Raw genomic sequence first — 27,636 nt, 5'->3', positions numbered from 1 at the left:
CCACAGGCGCACCTGCTGCATGCCAGTGCCCACCGGGCACAGCTGCTCCATGCCAGTGCCCATGGGGTGCTGTCCCCCCCATGCTTCAATGGTCTGCACTCTGGACTCCTCAGGCACGAAGCTCACTCCCCAGTCGTTGTGGGTCTGGCCGAGGTGCACGGAGCCCATCTAGGGGCGCCTCCCCTGTCAGCTGGTGACCAATTTCATCTGATTCACGTTTCTAGCCCTAGAGCAGCCAGGAACTTTGGTTTTATTTGAGGCACATTCTGTGGAAAGACGGAAGGACTCCCTGTTGGCTGTGAGGCTCCCAATAACGATGAGGATAAAATCGCAGGCTCCCCACAATGCAGTGTCTGGGGGAAACAGACGCGTGGAGAAGCAGCATCAGTACTGTGGGTAAATGACTGGGAGGGAGCACTACAGGGCTTGTACGGGAGCACAAGAGACATTGCCCTTTGTCCCCTGAGGAGCAATCAGGGAGGGCACCCAGAGGAGGCAAAGGGCATCCAAGGTCATTGGATGTGTAAAGGTCAGGAAGTCAGGTTACTTCTGAGAATCTCGGCTGTTCCAGAAACTGGCTGGGAAGGGGGTGTGCGGGGGCAGATCAGGCTGGGTCTGTCGGCCACATGCAGAGTCTGAGTGTCCTGCAGGCAACGGAGAACCAGGAAGGGCTTCAGAGCAAGAACGAAACACAATCCTGTTTCTATCTTGAAGGTCATTCTGGCAGCAGGGAGACAGGGAGACTAGACTAGTTAAGGTAGGGCAGGGGTAGGGGGTCGGCCTCGGGCCAGAGTCAACTTGAGAGGAAAAGGGAGGTGCCTTGGGGAGTATCTGGGTACAGGAACTCAGGTGGGAAGATAGAGGAATCCAGAATGACCGTGGTCACATTTTAGCGCTGCTCCAAGCCCAGCATCTTCTTAAGCACTAAACAGCCAACCTCCCAGGAAAGCTATGTTCCACCTGCAGTCACAAAACTCCTGGGACATTCAGTTATGAGCGCCGAGAGGGGTCCTCGGACACACCATGTGGGATGCAGGGTTACGCAGGTGGGGAAACTGAGCCTTGGAGATGTCAGGGGTCTGGGAGCAGCAAGACCAGTCTAAGACCAAAGCCTCCAAATCGCCTCGTCTGCCCTCCTCCCTTCCCGGCTGTTCTGGCCGGGTAAGCCCTGAAACCTGCCAGTCATCTGAGGGGGTGTCTGGAAATGAGGTTTTGGGAACCCCGTTTTTTTCCAAAGTACAAAAGCCATTCCAATCAGCCAACTGTATTGAACTGGCAGGTCTGAGAGTCTTCTCTCCGTAGCCCCATCTGGCTTCCACGCAGTGGGGCTTCCTTCTGGGCTGGCCAGAATTACAGGGCACGACACACCCAGAAGGATCTCCACGTGCGCGGCGCTGCCCAAACAGGGCATCTGTGCCAGGCGTGACGGATGCCTGCCGGGCACTACGATTTACCTCCTGGGAGCCTCAGAGCCCACACAGCGGAGGGCAGATTTCAGGGTTCCACCGGCTGCAGACAGACGCAGCGGATTCCAAAGAGATCGCCCACTTCTCTCCAATCACCAAACAGACGGTCAGCAGGACCCTCCTCAGGTCCAAGAGGCTAAAGAATTAGTTCACACAAACGTGTATACACACACATGCACACAAGCACACACAGTGAATCTTCCCAGCAAGAATCAGTTATTCTTGGGGCGCCTGGGTGGCTCAGTCGGTTGAGCGTCCGACTTTGACTCTGGTCATGATCTCACGGTTTGTGGGTTTGAGTCCCACGTCGGGCTCTGTGCTGACAGCTCAGAGCCTGGAGCTGCTTCGGATTCTGTGTCTCCCTCTCTCTCTGCCCCTCCCCTGCCCACACTCTGTCTCTCTGTCCCTTTCAAAACTAATAAATAAACATTAAAAAAATTTTTTAAATAGCAGAAAACATGGTTGGGCTCTTTAGTCCACAGAATAACAGAGGGTGCAGGCAAGCTCCTCTGACTTGCCGTGACACAGGTAGATTCACTAATTCATCTGTGAGTTGTTCCTTCCTTCCTCCTTCCCTTCCTTCCCACGGTCCGCGGGCCTGAACGCGCCTGTACCTCAGTTTCCACAGAACGGTGCCTCTCTCATATATCTGAAGGTTGAATGAGAACACACGTGCAAATGCTTGGCACACTGCAGGAGGTTGATTCTCACCATAATTGTTATCAACGTCCTTCTTGCACACCTGTTCCCTTCCAGGGACACACACACACACACACACACACACACACACACACACACACACAGACCGTGAATGACTGAGGCCAGATGCTGCTCTGAGGGACTCCCTGGTCACAAAGTCAGGTACGGAGAATGCAGCAGGTAGGAATTTGCCTTGAACAGTGACTCCAGTGCTTGGCTGGCGACTGCCAAGGCAGTGAGTGCGAACAGTTACATCAAACTGCCCAGAAGCGTCGCACCAGCCTGGGCAGAGCAGGGCAGCTATGCATTCACTCCCTGCATGGGAACAGGGTTACAAAGCAAAGAGGAGGAGAGCCATCATCATCTCCAGGGTGGACAGAGAACTCGGGCAGGGACGGCTGCTCACTGAGCACCAGCGGTGCATGTGGCTCCAGGCACCAGGAGACCAGAGGGGACTAAAGCCGTTTCCTAAGCGTCCTTCCAGAGGCGCTGGATGGGGGAGTGGGGACCGGGAGCAGAGAGGAAAAGCAGCAGGGGAAGCGTGTGGCATAAGCCGGCCATCCAGCCCGTGACTGCAGCTGGTTCCCGCCGGGAAACGCCAGGAAGTGGGTCAAACGTGGACCCTGGAATGAGGGGCAGTAAAGCAGGGCTGTTTCTTCCCCACCAAGACACTGCCTGAGGGCTGAGTCACTCTGGGAACACATTTCACCTGCTGTGCGAGCAGGCAGGACAGCGTCTACCATTCTAGAAATGCCCGTCAAGCACAAACACGCAGATGCTGGCATCCTCTGGTGGACGGGGGCTCCCTGACACGGCAGCATCCTGGGATAGAGACCCCCAGACAGGGCCTGCGAAATGCCTGGTCCCGACCCCACATGGCCCCCTGTGGAGGATGCAGACCAGCTCTGGAGCCACACAGGGAGGGGGCGCCTGGCCCCCTGCACCTGGTGAATGGTGGGCAGGGGGCGGGGCTGGCAGCCTCCGTGCGGAGAGACTCACTCCCCTGAGATCATCACTTAGAGTGCTTCGCAGGATGCGGGCCACAGGCAGGAGCGCACCCCACTCCCACACTTGTGGCTCTCAGGAGGGTGGGAAGCCCACTTAGCCATTGCCACGCACCCCATGAACCCCGTCCTGGGGGGACAGCCGGGGAAGGGGCCCCGTGGGGCTGATTTCTGCTGCCAGGTCTGCTGTCTTTCCTATCGCCCCCTCTTGGATTTATAAAAACTCTGACTCACTCTTTCATTCCGAATGCACTGATCACTCCCCTCCTTTGCTCTCCCCGCCCATCATTCACTTACTCATCCCCCAACTCGTTCGTTCTGATGTGTTATTTAGAGGCTCCCATGGGGTCACCACTGAGTCCCAGGTGGAAACGGGACGGCTGTGCACGGCCAGCCTGCAGGTGGGGGCTGCTGCCCGCACAGCTTGTATGATTCCACTAGACTTCAGCAAGGAGGGCAGCGAGGCCAGCCCTGCGTCAAGGAGGGCCACTCAGGGCCAGCAGACAGCGAGGCGCGGCGGGCGGTGGGTCTCTTACCTGTGATCTCCTTGCTGTTGCCGTTGGTGTGCCTGAAGCGGTCTCCTTCCACACGGACGCTGGGGCACAGCACATCTGAGAGAAGCGAGAGAAAACAAGAGATGGATGAGCAAATGCCACCCACAGTCACTCTGGGGAAGGTGACGGCACCCGGAGCCCCCAGCTCGCGGCGTGTCGGACGGCCAGTGCCCAGGGCACACACGGAGGTGGTGCACAGCTGGCAGGTCCCTGCACGTGTGCACTCGTGCCCGGGCACACGCGGGGACGGTGCACATGGCTGGTGGGTTTACGCACGTGTGCGCTTGTGCCCAGGCACACACGGAGGTGGTGCACATGGCTGGCGGGTCCTTGCACACGTGCACTCATGCCCAGGCGCACGCAGGGACGGTGCACACGGCTGGTGGGTTTATGCACGTGTGCGCTTGTGCCCAGGCACACACGGAGGCGGTGCACATGGCTGGCGGGTCCTTGCACACGTGCACTCATGCCCAGGCGCACGCAGGGACGGTGCACACGGCTGGCGGGTTCACGCCCATGTGCACTTACAGAGCACCTATTCTTTAAACACCGTGCTCTGTACTGGGGGTGAATCACAAACAAGGAGTCTCACATCACACCTGTTAGAGGGAGTCAGACACCAAAACTGACATGTTCAGCACAGTGTAATAAATGACAGGATGGGCGGGGTTGCTGGGGGACCTGGGGCACGGGTCTGACACCTCACCAGGCTGGGGGAGGTCAGGAAAGTTCTCTGGACAGGGTGATGCTCGAGGCCTCCTTGACGGAACAGTTAAGACTGAGCCAGATGGCCTGTCGGCCGAGAACAGCACCGGCAGAGGGACGTTTGTAAAGGCCTGAAGATGCACATACAGATTCCAAGTCAGGGGCATCAGTGAAACGGGAAACGTGTGCTGGGGCCCACATGTGCTGGGTGTGCTCAATGCCACCCTAAGGAGCTTCAGGTCCTGTTCCAGAAGAAGAACACTGCTCAATTACACAAAGGCAAGAGAGTAAGTCTTACAGAAAAATAAAAACAAAACTTCATTATAGAATATTACATTAATGCCTTATGTTAAAGTCTTCATGATTCTTCACTTAAAAAAACTGGAAGGGAAAGTGACTCTTTCAGTTGCCCTAAAAATCCTGGAAAGAGCACCAAGAATTAAAAAGAATTTTGCAATGTTTATTTATTTTTGAGACAGAGACTGAGCAGGAATGGGAGAAGGGCAGAGAGAGAGGGAGACACAGCCTTGGAAGCAGGCTCCAGGCTGTGAGCTGTCAGCACAGAGCCCACTGTGAGGCTCAAACTCACGAATCTTGAGATGACCTGAGCCCAAGTCGGGTGCTTAACTGACTGAGCCACCAGGCGTCCCCCCTCCCCCAGCTTAGGATTTTAAAGTCCTTTATTCATGTGCCAGCTTCCTGACCAATCAGCTCAGAGGCTTGGACAAGTCGCTTCACCTCTGTTTCCAAGCAAGCGTCTCTTACAAATCACAGCGCTGCCTGGAGGGCTGGGCCAGCTCAAGCTCATAACAGGCCTGAAATGAGGGAGGGTGGCCCTCCAATTCAGCATCTGAGACATCTTGCTTACCTTCGCCTAGACCCCACCCTATCCACGTCACTATTATAACCTCCCTTCGTTAGACGGTCCCCCGCCTGTTCTGTGTGCAATGACCTCTTTTCATATTCGGGGTACATGTGCTTCAGCACGGGGCCAGTTTGGGGCCCCTTTACCATCAGCAGCGAGGGGAAAGCATGAAATCGTCTCTGATTTGGGCGGAGGTATTTTTCATGTTTATCCTAAAAGGCACCGTGAGGTCTGAGGAGCCACATGGAGGGGGTTATTTTGGAAACAGCACCGAGCTGTCTGTCTAGGACCAAATACACGAGAGGATCCAGGCCCCGCGCAATATTTAGACGCAACGCCTGCAGCTGTGGGGTGGCTATCAGTTGCCTCAGCCTTGGAAGGCTGCCAGCGAGACGGGCTGCGGGTCATGCGTTACTGCAAATGCATTGACTCAGAGGTTCTATCCTTGATTATGAGTAAGTCTCTGGAGACTGATGGCTGGAGCTCAGGGCAGGCAGGGCCACTGGGCCTTGTCTCTGAAAGTATCCTGAGGTCATGATCTGATTCCCAAACCCAGACGTGCAAGGGCAGTCCAAGGACCATGAACACAGGTAAGATGGCAGCTCTTTTCAAAGACATTAGAACTTGCCCAAACTGCTTTAAGGACTCATTCCCCAAACCACCTGCCCATCCCTTTTTGGGGCCATCACTAACCCTTATACATTCGAGAGGCTCAAGGGGCAATTTATAGCCAGCTTAGTAAGTCAGGACAAATGGCTCTCAAGTTACCCCCTCCAGCCAGATTTTGCAGGGGTGCTGGGGCCTCTGGGCTCACCTCCTTGTCCGGAACACAGGGTCAGCATCCAAAGTCCCTCTTAGCCTATTACTGTATCTGTTTGGCCAAGATATTTCCATACTTTGTATAATGATCTATTTATTCCCACATTAACTCATTTATTTGAACTAAAATGTCTGAGGTCCCAAAATGTTCCGGGCACAGAGCTAGTTCTAGGGACACACATATGAGATAAAAGACAAGTCGCCATCCCTGCCTTCACGGCACTCCTGGGCTGACCGTGGTGACCCGGGACATGGAAGCACAAGGAAGTGTAAGAGCTGCCCCTGAGTTTGTGATGACCGGAAATGACCAATGACATCCGAGCCACAACATCGCTGCTGGATGGCCTTCCAGTCACGGGCTCCATCATGACGCTGATGAGCAGTGAGATATGTCCCAGACCTGGTCTCCTGCTGTGGAGGGGTGACAGAGCACGACAGTCATCCGTGCTACTTAAAGAATGGCCCTTTCACTCCGAACAGCACTTCTCAGCCCAAGGAGAAGAGCTGTGGCTGGTGGGTGGCAGGTCTTAGCCAACAGAGGTTATTCTGTCGCCCACCTTTTTAGCCTCCCTTTCTGCTAGGGGACACACATATGACCCAGTTCTGGACAAGAAAATAAGTAACAGGAGTTTGCTGTGGTTGGCAGAGGGGTGGTTTCTTAAAAAGCCTTTGCTTTTCCTGATGAAACGGGACAGACAGAGAGATGGGGCTGGCAAGGTGACTCTCCCTTCCTCCTCCTTAGAGGGCGCGACATACCGTCTGCGGGACTTCCAAGGACAACTGAGGAGACAGAGACTCCAACAGCAGCAACCCAATCTGGGTGAAAAGGTAAGAAAAACACACTTCCATTTGTCTAAGCCACTGGACTGGGTTGTTTGTTTAGTTTTGTTTTGTTATTTGCAGCTGAGCGCATCCCAAACCTGCACACATTCCCTTTCTGGGAGCCACACTGATGCGCCAGGCTCAAGGATTTGAAAGCTGCCTCTCCTTCCGGATGCTCAAGAACGACTCAAGAGGGTGGCAAGAATGGGTACATTACTTTCCTGGTAAAGGAGCCACGGACAGATTGGATTCTCTTCACTATTCCAGTAAACATGGTTGTGCCTGGAAATCTTTCAGTATCAACGTGAGAAGCCGTTCTGGAATTAAGGATGGGCTAAGTCCTCAGGGACCAATATGTGTACTTCGTTCCTGGCTAGTCGGTCAATTTCCCTTTTTGAAAGAGCAAGAACATGACTGATCACAAAGATCTGCTCCCTTGGAGTTAATTTATGGTCATTCTACCTCCGTCTTTGGGTAGGTAGAATATTCTAGACTTCCGGAGAGGAAAAAGATCTCTCTGCCCATAGAACCACTTCTACTTCGCCAGAAGCTTTCACGAGAGGCTAGCTGCTGACTGATCAGAGCTGCGCTCTGAGGGGAAAAGAATCAGGAATTCACTGTAGTTTCTGTGGAAAAACAGGTCTGCTGTCCTCAGTTTACCACATAGCAGAAGGGGAAAGAGTGCTCGCACAGGATGCCCTTCTGCCTTGTGCTTACACGCCCACACCTCTGCCTAGAGAACACATGCTGTGCCATCTCCTGGCTCTCAGCCAAGAGTGTCTTCATCTGGGAAAAGAGAGTGCTGGAAATTATTGAGTGCCTACTGTGTGCCAATTTCCCAGCTAGGGATTTTACCCACAACAACTGTTCTAGGGGAAAGATTATTCCCCCCATTACACAGATGTAAAAACAGAGGCTAAAGGGTTAAGAAACTCACCAGGATGAGAGATGTACTTGGATTTTCAATAAAGGTCAACCTGCATCTAGAATCTAGGAGAAGAGATGGTGGCACCAGTCGAGGGAATCAGCAAGCCCACAGAATAGGGAGCAGAGCCAGAGGGCTCAGTGAGCAACAGACAGGAAGCCTTCAGTGACTTCCCAGTGGCCACCACTGAGTCTGGCCAGCCACAGATGAGATGCTGGCATTCTGAGCGGGCAGGGGAAGAGGCAGAGGAGGGAGGAGACGAATCAGGCACCAGCAGACATACAGGACAGCCCCCTCACTGCTCCGAGGCCAGCCAGGAAGTCATCCGCACACTAGAGCCAGCAGACGCTGCGCTCCAGGGCCCGCGATGATGAGAACAACCGTTACGAGGACAATGCCAACGGCTCCCGGGAACCGAGGACCCACCCGTCCAGCATCACGCTGGGCGTGCAATGTAGGCCGTTTCGGCTCTGCTAGAAGCTGCGGGGTCTCCGTGATCAGCAGACAGTCCCGTGTAGATGCCTGCAGACGTCATCCTGAGCTGAACATATTAACACAGTGAATCGGATTCTTCCTATAGCTTCAAGGGGCAGGTGCTATTGTTCACAGATGGGGAAAGAAAGGCCTAAAGAAGTTAGCAGAGGGATGGTCCAAGTCCACAGAGCTCACGAACGATACAGTCAGCACGATGAATCCAGCATCTGGCTCCCGACCACTGCACCACGCGGTCTTTCCAAAAGTCACCTGCTCAAGTCACGCAGCCAACAGGGACCCAAGCTTGTCTGTCTCCAAGCCTGCACAGACAGACAGACAGACAGACAGCTGCTACTTCTGGAGGCAGCACCTTCTGCCCATGAAGGGCCCTGGCTTGTTGAGGAGGGGCCTCCTTACTCTGCACGTACAGGATCCAGGTGCTTGCTCAATTCTGTCCACTGATCTGTGTGCTTGCGCCCATTTACACCAGCTCAGAGCTGGGCGCTGGGGACCCCAGAGTGGACAGACAGCAAGGTGGGTGCCAGCCCCGAGCAGGTGCCTGTTCTCTCTCACAGAAGCTACTTAGATGTCTCAGGGCAGCAAGCAGGCTCCTCCTACTCTCCAGTCTTGTGCAGCAGACCCCCAGTCCCCCAGGGGATCCCCCGTCCAGACTGGCTATGGGAGTGGAGGGCGTAGGTCCCACAAGAGCACAGGAGTTGTGTGGGCATGGCTTTGTGTTTGCTGGTGACTGAGGCGTCCTGTCTGGCCCCAATCAGCGCTACTCATCAAGCCCATTTCGCAGATGAAAGAATTGAGGCTGGGAGAGCCAAGATGACCCGCTTGGATCAGGAAGTTAGTTAGTAGCAGAAAGAGGATGCAACTTGGTGTGACTCCAGCGTGCTGTTGCTTGCTCCCACAAACACACATATTGGGGTGTTGGAAGAGCACAAAATATTTAAACCATGGTTACCTCTGGGGGGCAGAACTTGGGAGTGATTCTTTATCTCCTTTTTGTATTTCTGTATTTTCAAATTTGCTTCAAAGATTTGAATGTGATCTACTAGTACAGTCTTTTCAGGTTCCTGTTACTATTATTTTGATCTTATTAATATTTATTTATTTTTGAGAAAGAGGGAGCATGAGCAGGGAGGGGCACAGAGTGAGGGGCAGGGGCAGAGAGAGGGGGACAGAGGGTCCGTAGCAGGCTCTGTGCTGACAGCAGAGAGCCCGATGTGAGGCTCGAACTCACAAACCGTGAGATCATGACCTGAACCAAAATCAGACACTAAACTGACTAAGCCACCGAGGTGTCCATTTACTATTATTTTTTTTAAAATGGGTCTGAACTGGGCTCTGAGACACTTGCTGGCCACCAGGAGGCTCTGGGGGAGGGGGGGCCCTGGGGTAGGGGAGGCAGGGGGGCTGGAGGCTGTAAGCACTGTCTGCACAAGTGAGGCTGGGAGTCCTGGGGGCTGCTGGGCCTGCGGCAGCTGACCTGCCAGAGGCAGCTGGGCGCATGGGGAGGGCCTCGCGCCAGGCCGCCTCCGCGCTCCGGGTCCCAGCCCGTGCTTGCTCTCTGGGGTAAGGTGAGGCTGAAACAGGGCCAGAGGGAGACCATGCTCTCCACGGCTGACGGGGAAGGTGGTCTGGAGTCTGCAGACCTTGCCTCTCTGATGTCAGCTGCCCCTCGTGTGTGCTTCCAGATCCGGAAACAGGGATGGAAGTTTGGGGGGGGGTTCCCATCCAAGGTCATCCCGCAGCTTAAATGGGATAGTGAGTGGGAACTTCTTGGCATGGTGTCTGGCACCTAGTAAGTGCTCATTCATTCATTCCGCCAACACATTTTTGCCAAGTACCCGGCACATACCTCCCAGTGTGAGGAGTGCAAACACGTGCCCTGGCTTGTCAGGGGTCACGGGCCTAGTGGAGGAAGCAGAGAGCAAACAGAGACAGACAGATGCCGTCAGGTGCGCTCAGTACTGTGGAGGAAATGCGCAGGTGATATGTGCAGGCGCTGGCCAGGAGGCCACAGGGTGCATGTCAGATATGCTAGTCTGGGAAGGCCTCTTGGCTCAGTGACGTCTGGGCTGAGAGCTACGAAGGGCACAAGCCAGCCCAGCAAGAGCAAACAGGCAGAAGGTAGCAGCAGGTGGCACAGAGCCCTGAGGAGGAAGGGGCTTGGCTTGCCCTGGGGTGGGGAGGGGGGCCAAGCCCTGAGCCGCGTGGAGCGGGAAGACAGGGACGCAGGAAGACGCCAGCTCAGGGAGGCCTGGGAACCCAAGGCAGAGCTTGTAGTTCAGGCCAGTGAAGAGGGGGCTTGGCCAGGGAGTTAAGAGCAGGCACCTGAGGCCAGGAGAAGTGATGGTAGTTGCCGTTGGAGTGTGGCCGCCCGAGGTGGGTGGGATTTCAGAGGTCCCTGGGTTCCAGGGATGCCCTTCCCTCAGGGGTGCCACCAGCAGGTGTCACACAGGCCCTGAGGACCTCATCTAGTTGGGGGCAGGAGATGAGGAACGGGGAAGCGCACCAGAGCCCTCGGCCAGCACCCAGGTACCACGTGCGTCCCGGCGCTCCGGCCCAGCGGGCTCAGCGGGGCATCTGAGAGGCACCCAACCTAACTACAAACCTTCTTTCCTTCATCCCATGTGTAATGAATGCATCAAACGGCTCCAGGGCATAATAACGAGCACAATGACAGGCGTGCTGTCATCAGGGAAGTGCTGGCCAGTGCACGAGTGGAAATCGGCCAAATAAGGCACTGGTATCTCTAACAGGTGACCATGGCCAGTGGGAAGCCCTAAGGCAAGGACAGGATGAATACAGGGAGCCCCAAGCCTGTGGGAGGGTTGGGGACGCCTCCACTGAGACTTGAGGGGTGAGCCGGAGGGAAGCAGGGGAGTGACCCACTGCAAGCTCACAAGACTCAGGGACTTGTCCCCATGTCACAGAGCTCAGCATCAGGGATGCAAAAATCCAAACCCAGGTCTGTCTACCCCCCACCCCCACCACAGAGACCACTGTGGGGCAGGTGCCCATCTGTACAAGGGCTCTGGGGACCCTCAAGAATCCCTTAAATGAGCAGAATCCGAGAGACGCTCACCTGACAGCTGGGGGAAGGGATCTGTGTGGGGTCTATGGCCAGGGGCGGGCAGGGACCGCCGGGACTCAGACACTCATGTTCTGCTGGGCAGTCAGTCATTGGGGTGGAGCAGGACATGAACCATGGTTCCCGAGTGTCGACAGGGACACGGCAGGGACGTGATCACTGCCTGGATGCTCGGGAGGCCGCCGGGAACAGAAAGGGCAAAAGCCCCTGCCCATCTGAAGCCCACAGTCTAACGGATCTCACTTAAGTCACTCGACAGCCTCCCGGTGGGCTGGTGGCTCCCAGCTTGCAGCTAGCACTGGGGCTCGGAGAGGCTGCCGGCACGTCTAAGTCACCGTGCAGTGAGTGGCAGAGACAGGACTCAGACCCGGGTCTGGTTGAACTGCGCAGCCCACACAATCTGCCCAGCGCACCCTAACGTCTGGCAGGAAAGGTTAGTGGCGGAGCTGGGCTGCTAGAGGCAATGGAGAGACTTCTAGAATCAGGATTCTTGCAGCACGCAGCCAGAATGGACGGTCAGGAAAGGGCTTGCATGACGACCCAGTGGTCCAGGACTCTTAACTTACAGGGGAGGAATCTGATGCCAACAAAGGGAAATGCCCCCTGGTGCCACCCACCAGAGTCTCCAGCACGCCTGGTGCATGGCCACAGCCCGCCTCCCACTCCTCAAAGGTCCTCTGAAGCCAAACCCAGGCAACACCAGCAGCCGGGAAGAGTGTTTTACAGGAAAGCTGGTCCTGGGGATCACCGGCTTCCAACACTTAACTTTTCTCCCCAGAGCTTTCCTTCTGACTTTGATGCAAAACCTCTGATCCAAATTTGCTGCCTGGGGGCAATTTTGTCTGTTCCACGGGAGCAGACTTCCTTACGCTTCCTCGTCTCTGTCTCTGTACTGCTGGCTCCTTCGAGGGAGCGAACAGCTGCCTTCGGTGCATGGCACCCTCTGCCTTTCCAGGCACTGAAGCTAGTTTTCTCAGTTCCAGAAATGAGTCCACATTCTGGACGCCTGCCCCTCAGGGTCCCCAGGGGGATGAGAGAGAAAGTGCAGGAAGCAGCAAGCTCACGGCTCAGCCCGCCACAGTCTCACCACGCGACCCGTTGCTTTGGGCGCCGTCACCCACGTCCAGTCTGCCATCAGGCACCCACAACTCTGAGCTCCTGCGAGACCCAAGGAGGAGGGGCACCCAAGGGCTGCATTACAAGGTGCACGTCCTAGGTGACAGGGCTGCTGTGCAGACCACAGGTGAGGAAGCAGAGCCTCCTCCTTCCCTCGGGGGATTTAGAGCAGACAGAAAAACAAAGGAGCATTAAGATGCAGACAGATCACCGGAATCCAGGGGGGGTTGACAAGATATTTCACTCTGCCCCACGGAGAGGAGAGGAAAGGAGACTAGGCTTCCTGTAGGAAACAGGGAAGAGGTAAGACGGCTTGAAGAAGGCCCGGGTTCTGGTGGCAGATGACCCCAAGTCACTCCGTGGCCCGGACACAGCACCCCTCCCACACAGTCCCGGGAAAGCACAGAGCTGGCCGAATGAGCCCAAAATGCCTCCCCACAGGGAAATCCTGTGGTTCTCAGCAGAGATGAGCAAACAAGATAAGGTGCGATTTCTTTTTCTCTAGTTACAGCCACACTCCCTCCATGAGCATGTGGCCTGGGATCAGCGCTATCTGAGTCCAGGCTCAGGGTCATGTCCCCACGGCCAGAGCACCAGGGACCAAGGCTCAGCCCTGGCGCAGCTCTCCACCGTGCCAGGCGCCAAATCCCTTGCGGGAGCACGGGCCACGCGGGGACCCATTCACTGTGTCCTGAGGGCAGAAGGGGACCTGGCCAGCCCAGCTGCTCATTTGCTCCCGCCCTTTGCCCCGAGCACTGGTGGAGGTGGGTTCCCGGAATGGCCACCAGCCGCATTCCTGTGGGGGGGGGGTGGGGGGGGAGAGCTTTGGTGAGCCTGGCGGGAAATCACAGCCAGATGTCCAGGAGGAACAGCTGGGTGGCCTTTCCACCTCCCGCTGGACTCATCCAGCTGGTCAAGGCAGAGCTGTAACTGGAGATGAGCGGAGGCCGGGGGACAGGGTGGCGCCCCTGCCCACACGCCCTCCTTCTTGTTCAGGGCACCCGCGGGGGCTGCGCCTCCCGTCACAGACTGCCACCACCTCTAGGGGTCTGCAGCCGGACGGGCTGGCCTGGGGTGGCGTACGGAGGAGACACCCGTCTCCGTGCTCTTCCACAGCTCTGGTTCTTCCCCACCTGCAGCCCCGGGCTCCGCACACCTGCCGTCCCCTGGGGCTTCAGGCGGCCACCACTCCTCCTCCAAGCTGACCGTGAACTGGCTGCCCAGTCCTTCCGGCCTCCAGTTCCTCACGAGACCATTACTGTTCAACCCTCTCCCCACATTTCCTCCTGTCCAGCCAATCCTTGCACCTACTTCCTCCTGCCCCTAAACCCTCTTCTTGGGGAAAGCCACCCACCTGCCCATCTATGCCTATTGCCTTTAGCATAATGCCCTCGAGGTCCATCCATGTTGTTGCAAACGCAGGGTTTCCTCGGGCTTTTATGGTTGAACAATACTCCATTGCATGTATGCACTACAACCGCTTTTACCCCTTCATCCGCAGGGGACGCGGACAGTTACGCTGTCTCGGCATCTTGCCTTCTGTAAATAGTGTTACAAGGAACATGGGGACGTGGGTATCCTTTCCGGTAGGTGATTTCATTTCCCTTGCCTACATTTCCAGAGCTGGGATGGACCGATCACAGGGTGGTTCTGTTTGTAATAGTCTGAGGAACCGGCACACTGTTTTCCAAGAGTGTGCACCAATTCACATCCCCTCCAACAGCACACAAAGGTTCCCTTCCTCCACATCCTCACCAGCACTAGCTATTTCTAATCTTTTCAACAGCCGTTCTGACGAGTGTGAGGCGCTATCTCATTGTGGTCTTCGCTCATGATTTTTATGTGCTAACGTTTTACTCATTTTTTGTCTCCTGAGGCAGAAGCCCTGTGTGAACAGGGCTGTGTCTGTCACATGAAGCCCCCCATCCCCGTAGCCTGCAGCCAGTTTTCAGCTCCCGGGAAGCACTTAATCAAGATTCCTTAACTGATGCATAAAATGCTGTAGCAAAACGACAGGACGGGTTTCTCATCCCTATGTTTCAGATGAGGAAACCTGAGCCAGACAGCTCACGTGACTTCCTCAAGGGCAACAGAGAGCACCTGCTGTGTGCCAGGCAGTAACCCCTCTGGGCCGGGCGGCGCCTACTGTGTGCCAGGCTGCTCACCTCTGGGCCAGGCGCTGCTCTAAGCTTCTGTACTTCAATGTATTTAATCTTCCCAGAGCAGCCATTTTACGAGGGACAAGCCAAGTGCAGAGGTTACACGATGAGTAACAACATGTAAACACAGGACTTCAACTCAGCTTTCAGGAGGGGGGCGGGGGGGGGGGAAGGGGGAGAGAGAGAGAGAAAATTCTCTCCAGCCCAGAATTTTAACAGGCCCTTGCTGCAGGTTTACTGGCTCCTCTTTCTTTTCTTTTCTGTTTTGCCCCCTCAATTTTTAAAAATCGCAGTGTAGTTGGGGCACCTATGTGTCTCAGTTGGTTAAGCTTCTGACTCTTGATTTCAGCTCAGGTCATAATCTCACAATTCATGGGTTCGAGCCCTGGGTCAGGCTCTGCACTGACACTGAGGAGCCTGCTTAGGATTCTCTCTCCCTCTCTTCTCCTCCCCCCACAAAAATAAATAAACTTTAAAAATGCAGTATAGTTGATATACAGTATGATATCAGTTTCAAGTGTACAACATAGCAATTTGACATTTTTATACATAACATGATCCCCATGATAAATATAGATACCATCTGCTCACACAGTTATTATAACAATAGGGACAATTCTCCCTATGCTGTACTTTTCATCCCCATCACTTACTTACTTTATATCTGGAAGTTGGTATTCGTCACCTTCCTTCACCGATTCCACCCCCCTCCCCCGCCCCCTCCAGCAACCACCTGTCTGTTCTCTCCTACACCTGTTCGAGCTCCTCGGCCAGGAGGCAGAAAAAGCCCAGGGGACGCCCCTTGCTCCCACCCTTCTGGTCACCATTTTCCACTGTATATATCACCTCTGTTGACAACAAATTATTTTATTAAAAAACATCGTTTTTTTAGATGCTTCAGGTCCTTTGAGGCTTCGAATCCACAAATGTCTCGTGGCCCACAGTGCCTTAGACGCCGCCTGGACCAGGCCCAGGTGCCCACCTAGTGACGACAGAACGTGTGGAACAGAAGGGTCACCTGCATGACGTGGGATAATCTGTGGCCGAGCCAGCGCTCCCAATCAGACGTCCCCGGCTGCCCCTTCTAGCACGAGCACCGTGGTGTCGCTCGCACACAAAGCAAGGAGGCTGAGAAACCAGCTGCGGGGATCCAGACCCCAGGCGGCCAGGCACCCCCCCTCCTAATCTCAGCACAGGCACCTGGGCCCCCTGAGAAAGCATGAAGACTTCTGTGGCCCACTTTACCCCCAGGCTCCAGTGAGCAGAGTAGTGTAAACAGGTGATTTTCAAAACCTCCAAGGACTACATTTCCGCATCAAGGACACCAGGCGAGGAGGGTAGGAATACAGGAACGGACACCAGGAGCCGGCTGGTTCTCCGCCTCCTATATGTTTGCTCGCTAGTCTTGTGGCTTCTCTGGACCCTGGCTGAAACCCCTCTCAACCAGGGAACCTGGGGGTCAGTGAAGACTGGCTCTACTCACTCAGCCCATATATTCTACAGACACTCACGGAATCTTTGCAAGGTGCCCACGTGGCAGAGTTCTGCATATGCTGTTTTCCAGACAAGGAAACTGAGGTTAAGTCTTCTGCCCAAATCCATACAGCTGGTAAACAGGAGCCTAGTGTGTGTCTATGTGTGCGCGTGTGCCTTATGTTTTAGTATATATGTGGCATTTTTGTGTGGGGGTGGGGGATAGGTGGGTGAACTCAAAGAAGCCAGAGCCTATAATTAAAAGGACAAAGACAGACATGTTTGCAGCAAAACAAGTCACCTAGAACATACGGCTTTAAGAGCAGATTTCCTTCCACTTTCCAGTAAGTATGAAGTTGTATCAGAAGCATTGCAATTACTCAGTTGCTCTTCTTGGAAAGCCCCTAGACATTGGGTAACCCCCGGGTCCCACTCGCTCTCTGACAAATATGTAAGTTCAGCTAGGACAAGGTCAGCTGTGGGATGTGAGAGGCACTCAGAAATGCACTTTCTCCACGTATTTAATTATATGGATGCATCTTCCTATATAGACATGTATATATAGAGAGAGACTATGTGTGTGCATATTTACATTTTGCAAGTAGTACTAATTTAGTTGTGGCCACTAGATTGTACCCCTGTATCAACTCCAAACTAAAACCACCGTGTGAAACACGTAGTCCAACCTCCATGAGTTTCTAAAATGCCTGGCATGACCTGGCCCCAGTAAATGAGACGGTCTTGCCTGTGTGGGTGCTTACGTGGGATGGCACCTGGGGCAGCTGGCACAATGCCCTGTGGCCAGTCAGTGGCACGGGGAGGACGCTGAATCGCATCTGACCCAGGGCCCTGTCCAGTCCATGGGACATGAATCCGTGTCTGAGGCCAGGGAAGGTAGGGGGCTTTCTTAAGAATCTTGGGTGGCCCCTAAAAATGACACACAGAGCAGGCATCCACAACACAGCTGCACACGCGGGGGTCGCACGACTGTTGACCAAGCCACAGTAGAGAAGGGGGGAGGGGACCTCTAAGGGGAAATCCCACACACCCCATTCAGCACTCAAGGAGGAAACTGAGGTCCCCATGAAACATCCTACCCAGGGTCACAGAAGAGTTAGTGGCAGTGACTTCGGATTCCCAGCCATCATATCAGAACACACTATCAGGGGTCAGCAAACTTTTCCTATAAAGGGTCAAAGTACAAATAGCCTTTGTGGGCCATGCAGTCTCTGCCACATCTGATCAGCTAGGGATTGTGGTGTGAACATGGCCACCGACAATGTGTGAACAGGCCGGGAAGCCACATTCCAGCAAAACTCAATTTGAAAAATTGGTGCCTGGGTGGATTTGCCTGAGGGCTGTAGTCTGCTGTCTGTCCCCTGCATGAGATCAAGAAGGATCTTGCCTTCCTGAATGGGCCAGTGTCCGTCACAGAGCTCACCATCCATGAACTTGTAGATCTTGCTAGATTCCCTTCTGGGACAAGGGGCTCAGATCCCGCCATGTTACCTTTGGGCACTTTGATGTTTGGCAAGTTCCATTTCATATGGGCTTTGCATAAAAATACAGTGACACCATAATAGTAAGAACCACAGTCAATGATCTGCCACATTGGTAGCTATCACCTCAGTCTTACAGACAAGGACATCAAGTGTCTGAGAGGTGACAGCCTTGCCGAGGGGCCGCAGGTGGCAGAGGCGGGATTCCACTCCAGGTCCTCTGCCTCAGATCGGGGTCTTAGCGACGCAGAGACTATGTGTCCCCTGTACATGAGCTCCAAGGGGGGCCTCGTATGTGCATATTCCCTCTGCTCTAGGGAGCAGGCAATTCTACTACTGTCTCCATTTAACAGGGAAAACTAAAGCTGAAGAAAGTAATCTGTCCAAACAAACAGAAACATGGTTTAACCCAGGCTTTTAGAGCTGAGTCCATGTGCTGAAGGCTATCAAGTCACAGCTCCTGAGGGACAGAAGGCAGGATCTGAACCCAGGCCTTCCCTGAATTCTCATCCTGGACTCCGGATGCTTTCTCACAGGGGGCCATCTTGCCTCCCAGAAGGCCCACACTGCTCAAGGGAGGGGGTGAGAAGCTCAGGGACGCCCAGTGGCTTAGGCCCGCCACGGCTCGAGCAGCATAAACAGGCAGGGAAAGTGTACTTGTACTAAATTTCAGAGGAGGCAGCAATTGGGAGGAAAATGCAACATTTATAGAGTCCTTTAGAGGGACAGAACAAAAGAAAAGGTTGAGAAACACTGCTTTAAGTGAAAGGTGGTTAATCACCTTTCCAGAAAAGAGTATATGTACACGTGCACATATACACAGATAAAACTTATATATGTGTTATATGTAAGTTATGTATGTATATATACATTATACATACGTATACATACATACACATTATGTGTATATGTATACATGTATCTGCATGCATGCTTATAGATGCATGTGCATATATATGCATACATGAATGCATAATACACATGCATATACATGTGTATATGTGCATATGTATTTTTATATACATGATGTACATGTGTGCACGTGTATGTGCACATATTTGAGTGCATATATGTGCATATGCGTATATGTGTATGAATGCATGTATCTGTACAGTGTATGTGTCTATACACATGCATTTGTATATGTGCATATATTCATATGCATGCATATGTACACACACATGTGCACGTGTATACATGTATGCACATACACAAATGCATGTGTGCATATGTGCACGTACACATTTGTGTGCATTCATATGTGCATATACTTGCATGTGTGTACACACATATATGTATGCATATAGGTGTGTGCATGCATGTATGTCCATGGGTGTGCATGTGTGTATACATGTGCATGTCCATGTGTGTGCACGTGTGCATATATAAGTGTGTATACAGTAAAAGCAAACTGCACAGCACATGCTCAGGGTCATCACTGTGCCCAGTGCTTCCCCCATCCAATCCGTGAGACTCTCCTGACACTCCACAGTAGGAACGGAGCCAGCATCTGCTTCGTACGGCCGAACACGAGGCCAGAAAGACACCAGGTAACTGGCCCGACTTTTCACAGAGGACGGGGAGGCAGAGCTGGGCGTGACAAGCACGAGCTCCAGCGAGGAGTAGCTGCCCTGATGTGATGTGCCCTGAGCTCACTCTTGTAGGAACTGCCTGAGGGACACATGCAGGCGCGTGCGGAGCTGGGCACGAGGAAGACAGTGCTGCACCGTCATGAGAAGCCAGGACCCAGCACCACGTGAGTGGTGGTACGTCCAGATAGTGGAGGACGTGAGGGTACTCGCTCCCCTCCCCCAGCGCAGTGGGACACACCCCCCTGGCCCTAAGGGGCTACAGGCAGAACGTCCAGTTTTGACACATGGGTCTTGGTTCCAAGAAGAGAGGGGAGTGAGGCAGGAGCACACCGAACGGCCCCCAGGGACCCTCTCCAGGCACGGTCCTGGCTGGGCACAGCTGGGGGCACTCGCCTTCCCGGATGCGGGCAAATTAAAAACAGCTGAAGGGCGGTTTCAGATTTTCAACATTTCCCTAATTTTCTAGTAAAACGTCCCAGCACGTCATCAGAATTAAGTAACCCAATTACGATCTCTAGGGAGGGACCTTGATCTCAAGTTTTCCCAGGAAGAACTCCCCGTGACCCTTAGGTAAAGGGCGGGCCCGGCTGGAATTGCTTCTTGAGGCTGATGTGGTCCTAAGGGCCAAGCCACAGACATCCACGTGGCAGCTCCAATGCCACAGCTGATGCCGCCACAGATTCCTCCCGGGCTTTCAGATCCACCCAGAGGACAGGCTGGGTCTTGTGGCCACACACGTTCCCAGATGCCCGTGTGTATGTGTGTGTGTGTGTGTGTGTTGTGGATGTGTGATGTGTGTGTGCATACGTGTTGTATGTGGTGTGTGTACAGGGTTTGCATGTGCAGGTGTGTGTGTGGTGTGTGTCCTGATGGTACCATCAGTCCCCCGGCTGGCAGAGGGATGCGGGGACGGAAGCAGGAGTGTGGTCAGAAGGAACTGGTCACTGGGGTCAAAGCCACCAGCAAGCTGTGCCTTCTTTGATGACTACAACCCTGAGATCCAGAGGGAGACGAGGCCCAAAGAAATTCAGGCTGGACGTGTGACCCAGGCATGCCAAAGGCTGACCCCAAAGCCCTTCTCTTGAGCATGACCACTGGCCTTCTAAGGGACAGAGTATTCTGGGCTCTTCTTCTGGCTGAGGGAAGACTCCTGGCTGGACTCTGACTGCACACACGTGGGAATGTTATGCCAGGAAACTAAGCCTCAATTTCTACCTCCTGAAGTGGGGGTCACAACCCTCCCCTCCTCCAGCATACAGAGTGCACCCCCATCCCAGGCCCTTGGCTTTTGCTGCTGCCTCTGCTTGGAACCCTGGGTGTAGACTGATTCTTGCCATCCCAAACTCAACTCAATTCTTATCTTCTCAAGGGGCCTTCCTCTGGAAATGTCACTCTACATGCAGGATCACAGGTATCTTACTCAAGGAGGAAACCTGAACCTCAGGACAACGTCTGCGAATAACAGGGGATCCATTACAATGTGTTGGAAAAAATAAGCCAATACTATAGAGTCCTTAAAACATGCAGGGTTGTGAGATGGTATCTTTAAAGGTCTATCTATTCAGTCTTTTCCTAATTACACAGATTAGTTGTGTTGTTTACTGCAAACGCACTACAAAAAGAAAAAAGGATAAAACAAATGATCAAGTGAACCTAATAACGCACTCGCTTACAAGGTGCAGTGGCCTGTTGACCAGCACACTATGGACCAAGGTGAGCCATCGATGGCCACAGCGCCCACAGCCAGGCTAACCCACGCCCCATCACAACAAAGGAGTGAGTAAGGAGGCAGTCCCCCGCACACAGGGAGCGGGGCTCGGGGGGCAGAACGAATGCAGGGGCACCCACTAATTAATGCAGAGCCGGGGTACAGATGCTGACATTCTTCCAGTGAGAGTCGCAGGGGAACAATAAAATTAATCTCCCTGCCACACAAAATAAGTCGGTCTCCCTCTCTCTCCCCGCCTCTCCCCTCCCACAATACTAGTCAGTATGATATCCAGCAGTCTCGAATCTCATTGGAACAGCGACACAGCTCGGCACAAACACGCCAGCAAGGGACGGACGGAGACAGGGCGCCCCCGTGTCATATGACAACGCCCGTCCCTAGCCCACACTAAGGTCTCAGCCCAGCGGTCCGGGAGCTAAGAGACAGGACCCAGGAAAGTGGCTCCTGCTCATGGGGAGAGGGGTGAGGGGACCACCACTGAGTGTCCCCAAAATAGAAGGAGGTGGAGGTCTCCACTGTGGCCGCCTGGCGTTCAGCAGACTCGCTCACAGCCACCCGATAAGCTATATAAAGGTTGTTTTGTGGCCACAACAGAGCCCAGGGTGGAGAAAGCTCTTAATTACAGCCAGTGCTCTGGGGCTGGGCCCCGTCCGCAGCCTCCGCCCCACACACTGCAGGAAGCCGGGCTGAGACTGAGTCCCCTGGGAACCCGGTCAGGCCGCAGAGGCAGGAGCAGATGCCACGACACGGAGGCACCTCCCTGCATGAGCCTGAGACCGGGGGGACAGCGAGCCATGTGATGTCAGCGTCACTCATTTGCTCAGCAAACAGCCACCGGTCGCCGTGTGAGCCAGGCCTGCAGCAGGAAACGGCACGGCTCAGCATCTGAAATCCAAAGCATCACAGAGGGGCAGCCTGGCAGGCCAGACTCCCTGGTTGTGGACATGGGAACCCCTGACTCCCCATGACCCCCAGCAAGCCCTCTGTGCCCCAGTGTCACCCACAGCATAGGAAGAGCCAGGAGATCTGGGGGGGGGAGGGATTTGGGGAGATATAAATGACACGGCGACTTAAAGATACTCCCTAAACATCACAACTCACTGGAAAGGACTCAGGACCTGGGTCAAACAGAACGGGGGAGTCTCCCAGTTCTGCTGCTTGCCTTCTGGGCCACGCTGGGGAGTGACTCTGACCCAGCCATCACGGACACTCAGGGGCAGTCACAGTGCAAGCCAGCCCTGGGTGTGTGTGGCACACGAGAACTCTGAGGGTGGATGTAAGCACGGGGTAAGTCGTAAACGTGCTAGAACAAATAAATTGGTAGTACGAAATATCCTATTTGCAGCCGTGACCTAGGAGGCAGGACAGGAGGCTGGAATTCGAGTGCAGCTCTTAGCCGAGTTTGAACAAAGGCATCTTGAGATCCTGAGAAAAACAGGTCAGGTCCATAGGTGGCCCAGGGGCATTTGGACGGAGACACTTCCGAAACGGCCACCCCAAAGACATTCTGTCCCATCTCAGGCCCCTTCCTGTTCCCACGCTGCCCCCTCCTCAGCTGACCTGGTCACTCTCAGCTGGGCTTCCAGACCAGACCAGCCACTGCTCACAGACCCCTGTGCTGCACCCGCCCCAGACATCAGCCCCTCGCCCCCTGTGCAAGCTTCTCCTCTGAAAGGCAGCCCTGGGGACCCTGCTGTCCCTCAGGGCCACCCCGCCTCCTTCTGTGGCCAAGCTGGATGGAAAACGGGTTCCAGATGCAGTTGGACCTCGGAGGAAGAAGAGCCTCCTATTATTTTATTATGACTTCATATAACATAATAAAATTGCTAGTACCCCCTTTCAAAAAGTAAAAAAAATTAGCTGAGATTAATTTTACTGACATATCGTAGTTATCCCTACATTTCCAAAATATTCACATTTAAGTATGCAATCAATAGGCAAGATATTCACAAAATGCTTTCTTTTTCATTGTGTCTACGACAGCCGGTGTAGAAGGGCTTTGTGGCACGTGCTGGTTTAGACCATGCCCTGGCTGGTCCAGGGCCACACGTGCTGACCAGCGCAGGTCTGGAGCATTGCTTCCCCCTGTGCAGAACGTCAGTGTCAACACCACCACACAGGGGTGGGTGCGGACCAGGGGAGAGCGGGATGCAAAATGCTGTCAGCGTCTGGTGCTGGGAAACAGGATGGTGCCTAGTTCGTCCGCCTGCAGTGGAGCTGGGTCAGAGCCCTGCCCCTCTCGTCTGTCCCACGCGATGAAGCAGGATTTAGCCCGTCCCAGCCAGCCTGCCTTTTCTAGACCCTCATCAACCTCCGAAATCTAACCATCTGTCCCTGCTCACCAAAATACAGGTGAGTTCAATATTTTGGGTTTGCTGAAAATTCTTATTCTTTGCATCTGGAAGAGGGCAGTACTTCTAATGTGCATATCACAAGAGCAAACACAAAACTGAACACAGGTCTCCATCCTCGATCTCCTTTAAACAACGTCTAGGCAGCTCCTTCTGCATCCCGGGCTCTGTTCCGGGCACTCGGGAACCACAGGGAACAGAGTTTGTCCTCGTGAAGTTTATTCTTGTGTGTGAAGCCAGACTCCGGGCAGATCCAGTACCAGACACGTGAAAGTGCACGGAGTAACCAGGGTTCACACTCTCTCGTGTAATTAGTGGCCACTGTCCTGCTGTTCCAAGGAAACAAAAGCTTCCCACGGACAAAAAAGGATGTCCAATCCATCACTGCATCCTGGCACAAAGGAGGAATCCTCAGTGTGTGGTTGCTGAATGAATGCACGAATGAATGAATGGTTACTATATGCTCTGCTGGGTTCTTGAAGCCTGCGTGAATGAATGATTTGATTGCATCCACTGACCGCTACCATGTATGCCTGTGGAATGAATGAATGAATATGTGGATCCAACTGAATGTTCGCTACCCAGAGAACCCCATGTCATAGTCTATGGTTTTCCAGCCCATCAGTGCAAAGCCCCTGCTCAGAACAGATCCTATTTGGGTTCCAAAGTCACCCAAGTCATCTCCAATGTGCCCAGGGATTGCTAGTCATTTGGATTTCGTGATGCTCCTTGATTTAATCTCACTAGATGCAGTTCAGTATGTTACTGTTAGCTATTTATTTTGTTTTGCTTTGTTTCTAATTGAAGCAATTGTAAGGGGATTTTGTTTCATTCATCACCAGAATAGACCAGGCCCTTTTCAGCTTACAGCTGTATTTACAAAAATTCCCTTTAGACAACTGAGCAGAACTTAAATCTTCCATCTAGTTGGGCGTCTGGAGGACCCTGGCTACTGTGGGTTTTCAGAGCGTTGTCACGGCGGATACTTGGCGGCCCCGGCTGACCGGCATCCGTGTCCACTCCTCTTGGTTACAGGGCCCCTGTTTCCCTGCATGGGTCACACGCCCGCCCTTGAGGCCGTGGGGCTGGAAACTAGGAAAGGGTCATGTAGTTTAGGCCCCGCTTAGCCTCTTTCCACTCCGGAACTACAGCGTTGTTCTCACTTCTGCATCAGACCAAATCCAGACCCCCTGGGCCACCATCCCGTCTGTCCTGGGACTGAAGTCTCACACGGCCCTAAGTGTCTCCACAGGGAGCCCCATGTGCCCTCCCACACTGTTCTCCCCCCTCTGCTACTGTGATGCCATCACCCGGGCCCCTTGTTGGCTGCTGTCAGACAGGCTCAGGCCAGGGGAGGAGGGGAGATGAGGGGAGGGACAGAGGTATGTGTGGGGGGCTTCCTTCCCGCTCCCTCCAGGTCACAGCTGAGGCAGCAGGCGCCTTCCCTGAGGGGACTCCGGCTCCTGTCACACAGCCCCCTCCCCACCCCCACGGGGGTCTGGACACGCTTCGCCCTTGCCATCAGCCGGCTCCTCCCACTGCCCGTTCTCAGGGCCTCAGTATCCCTCACCGACCCCACCCCTCCTCAGTGAACCGTCCGTGCCAGGACCCAGACACACAAGCCTGCCAAGAACGGAGTTAAGGCTAAGAAAGAACCTAGAAACGGCAGAAGCAGAGCAAGCGAGGCCTGGTCTCGTCATTCAAGCCCACCTGAGCTCTGGCCTTTCTGTCCTGTGTGATATCAATTCGCTTTATTCCCCAAGCCCGTTAGAGCGGGGTCCTCTACTGCCTGGGAGTGGGAGCACAGTCCCCGACTCAGAACCGAGGTCAGCGATGGCACGGCCTGAGTCCTGGGCCCCGCGGGGTGCGGCCAGCGGCCAGCGGCCAGAGGCCCGGGTTCCGTCCCCGCCCCTGCCCTTCCGTTTACTGCGGAGCGCATGCCAGTGACTTGGCCTCTCTGGGGCTGTCCTTGCCATTCCCAGAATCAACCCGCGGGCACAGAAGCTCTTCAAAATCTACATTCTGCCTGGCCCAAATCTAGAACCAGCCTGGCCTGAGGCAGGTAGAAGACACAGGGCCAGTAGGCAGGGTCCAGAGGAGCCTCACCTCCAGCGCCTGCATCAAGGCATCCTCGGGTGACGCAGGTGCTCTCCGCCTGTGAGCCACCACACTGGACTTCTGCCTGTCGCTGGGCCTGTGGCCCGGGGTCAGGCTCTCATCAGCCCAGAGGGCAGCCCTGAGCGCTGGCCCCACCACACTGGCCCTCCTGCCTTCCTGCCCTTCCCCTTCCTCGCTGCATCGCCCCCCTGGCTACTGCTCTGGGCCTATAGCGGCTTCCCCTTCTGGAAGCCTAGCATGCTGCGTGCGGCTGTCTGTGAAAAGATCACCATGATCTGCGTGGCTGTAACGGGGGTCAGGCGAAAGTCCACGGCCAATGCCTTCTACTCTCCTGGACAGGTTTCCCTCATTTGGTACCCAGGGCATCGATTTCCTCATCTGTGGAATGAGTTTAGCCCTCAGTGTTCTGTCTGTCCCCAGCACCTGAATTTCTCCAGCAGCCCTATGCAGGACCTCCTTTCTTCCCACATGGATCTGTGTCATGCCCCGCACAAACCCCTTCTCAGCTCATTTTAGCACACAGGCCCTCCTTTATTGAGAGTCTGACAATCCTACGAAGCCATCAACCCTAGTCCCCTCCTTCACCACAGAAATACGGGTCCATTCTAGTTCAGGGACTGTGTCAGGTCACCCTTCAATCCTTCATCCTGTAGCTCAGGCACGTCCTACTAAATAGTATAAGCATCACTTCCTCCAGGAAGCCCTCCTCCATTCTCTGGCACAACCATAGTACGGCCCCCTGAGACTGTCTCATCCCCACCGTATTAAATCCCGCTGTATGTGTCTTTCCTGCCATCTAGACTGTGAATGCTCCAAGGGCAGGGGCTTTGTCTTGGCTTTTTCTACAGGCCCAGAAATCCACAAATCCACACAAGGCCACACACACAATACATCCCCAACAAGTATCCATGAATAAGCGAGTGGAGGTTAAATGAGCCAACAGAGGAAAAAGTCACAGAGGGTAAAGGGCCCGAGGGCATCTAGTACCAGACACAGCTTAGCCGTTTTCTCAAGGGCTGCAGGCCAGGCCCTTCCCTGGGACAGACCCCACGTCTCTCCCACGTCATGGCCAGCTGCTCCCACCGCTGGCCCCAAACCCAGGGCTTCCCTGCCCCCCACAAGGGGTGACCCTCTCAGTCCTCAGAAGTAGTCAGCAAAACAGAGGCTGGGGCGCAGGGGGTGGGCAGGGCAGACTCTGCTCCCAGCCCCTACCTGCTGGCCCTGGATGCTGGGGGAGGGTGGGTGGTTACCAAACACTGGTCATGACCCAGGAAGGACAAATGTCACCCCAATGCAGCAGGCAGAAGCCGGACACAGACCAGTGCACGGAAAATCCACTTCACCCTTCCTGTCCTGTGGAGGAGCCTGTCCTGAGAATGATCCACTAGGGTCTTGGAGGTCAGCCTTCAGGGTCAGGTCCCTGCCTGATGCTCAACACCCACCTCCAGCCACAGCACAGATTCCAGAAGACCTCGGGTTATCTCAGAGAGCGCCGGGTCAACAGCACTTGGCCTCTGAGATAAGCGTGCCCGGCCATCTCCAAACGGCTGACTGGGGGTCACAGCGACCGTCCAGAAGCCTGCCTTGTGCCCCCTTTCTTAGACCACCTCTCCCTGCAATCCCCGGGGGGAGGAAAGGGGCCCCACGGGGTTCACCTGCCCTGTGTTTCGGGGGGGCTTTGCGTGCAGGGCGCTGACGTCAGCAGCCCTGGAGGTGAGCAGATGTGTTCCCACTACAGGAATGCAGATGGGGCTGCCTTGCATTTAACCATCTCTGAGTCTCTCAGGGTGGGCGTGGCTGAGGACCCAGCCCCATTTTAACTTCCGTCCAGCCTGCGCCCTGGAGGCGGAGCCTGAGGAGGCCCCAGAGTGTGGCCCCGCCTCCAGTGCTGGACTGGTTTTCCCTGGTCACTGAGCCTCAGCAGGTGGACTGCTGCCTGCCCCGCCTGCCGCCACGGGCCCTGCCCCCTCACCCCTGCCGTGGGCCCCTGCCCCCTGCCCCTGCCCCCTCACCCCTGCCCCCTCACCCCTGCCATGGGCCCCTGGCCCCGGCCCCTGCCCCCTGCCCCTGCCCCCTCACCGCTGCCATGGGCCCCTGCCTCTGCCCTCTGCCCCTGCCCCTTCACCCCTGCCGTGGGCCCCTGCCCCCCGCCTCTGCCCCCTC

General features: G+C 54.7%; 1 protein-coding gene across 1 annotated transcript in view; it reads right to left on the bottom strand.

The window, feature by feature from the left end:
* The window catches only part of LOC120232338 (collagen alpha-1(XXII) chain), a 334,176-nt gene that overhangs the window by 206,572 nt on the left and 99,968 nt on the right, over positions 1-27,636 (bottom strand). Inside the window, exon 4 of the mRNA XM_039232993.1 lies at positions 3,706-3,780. Coding sequence (XP_039088924.1) covers positions 3,706-3,780 — 75 coding nt within the window. The remainder of the gene's footprint in view (positions 1-3,705; positions 3,781-27,636) is intronic.

The sequence above is a fragment of the Hyaena hyaena genome, unplaced genomic scaffold (assembly GCF_003009895.1).
Source record: "Hyaena hyaena isolate Hyena2069 unplaced genomic scaffold, ASM300989v1 scaffold_69, whole genome shotgun sequence".
NCBI lineage: Eukaryota > Metazoa > Chordata > Mammalia > Carnivora > Hyaenidae > Hyaena > Hyaena hyaena.
This window is presented reverse-complemented; position numbering and strand designations above follow the sequence as displayed.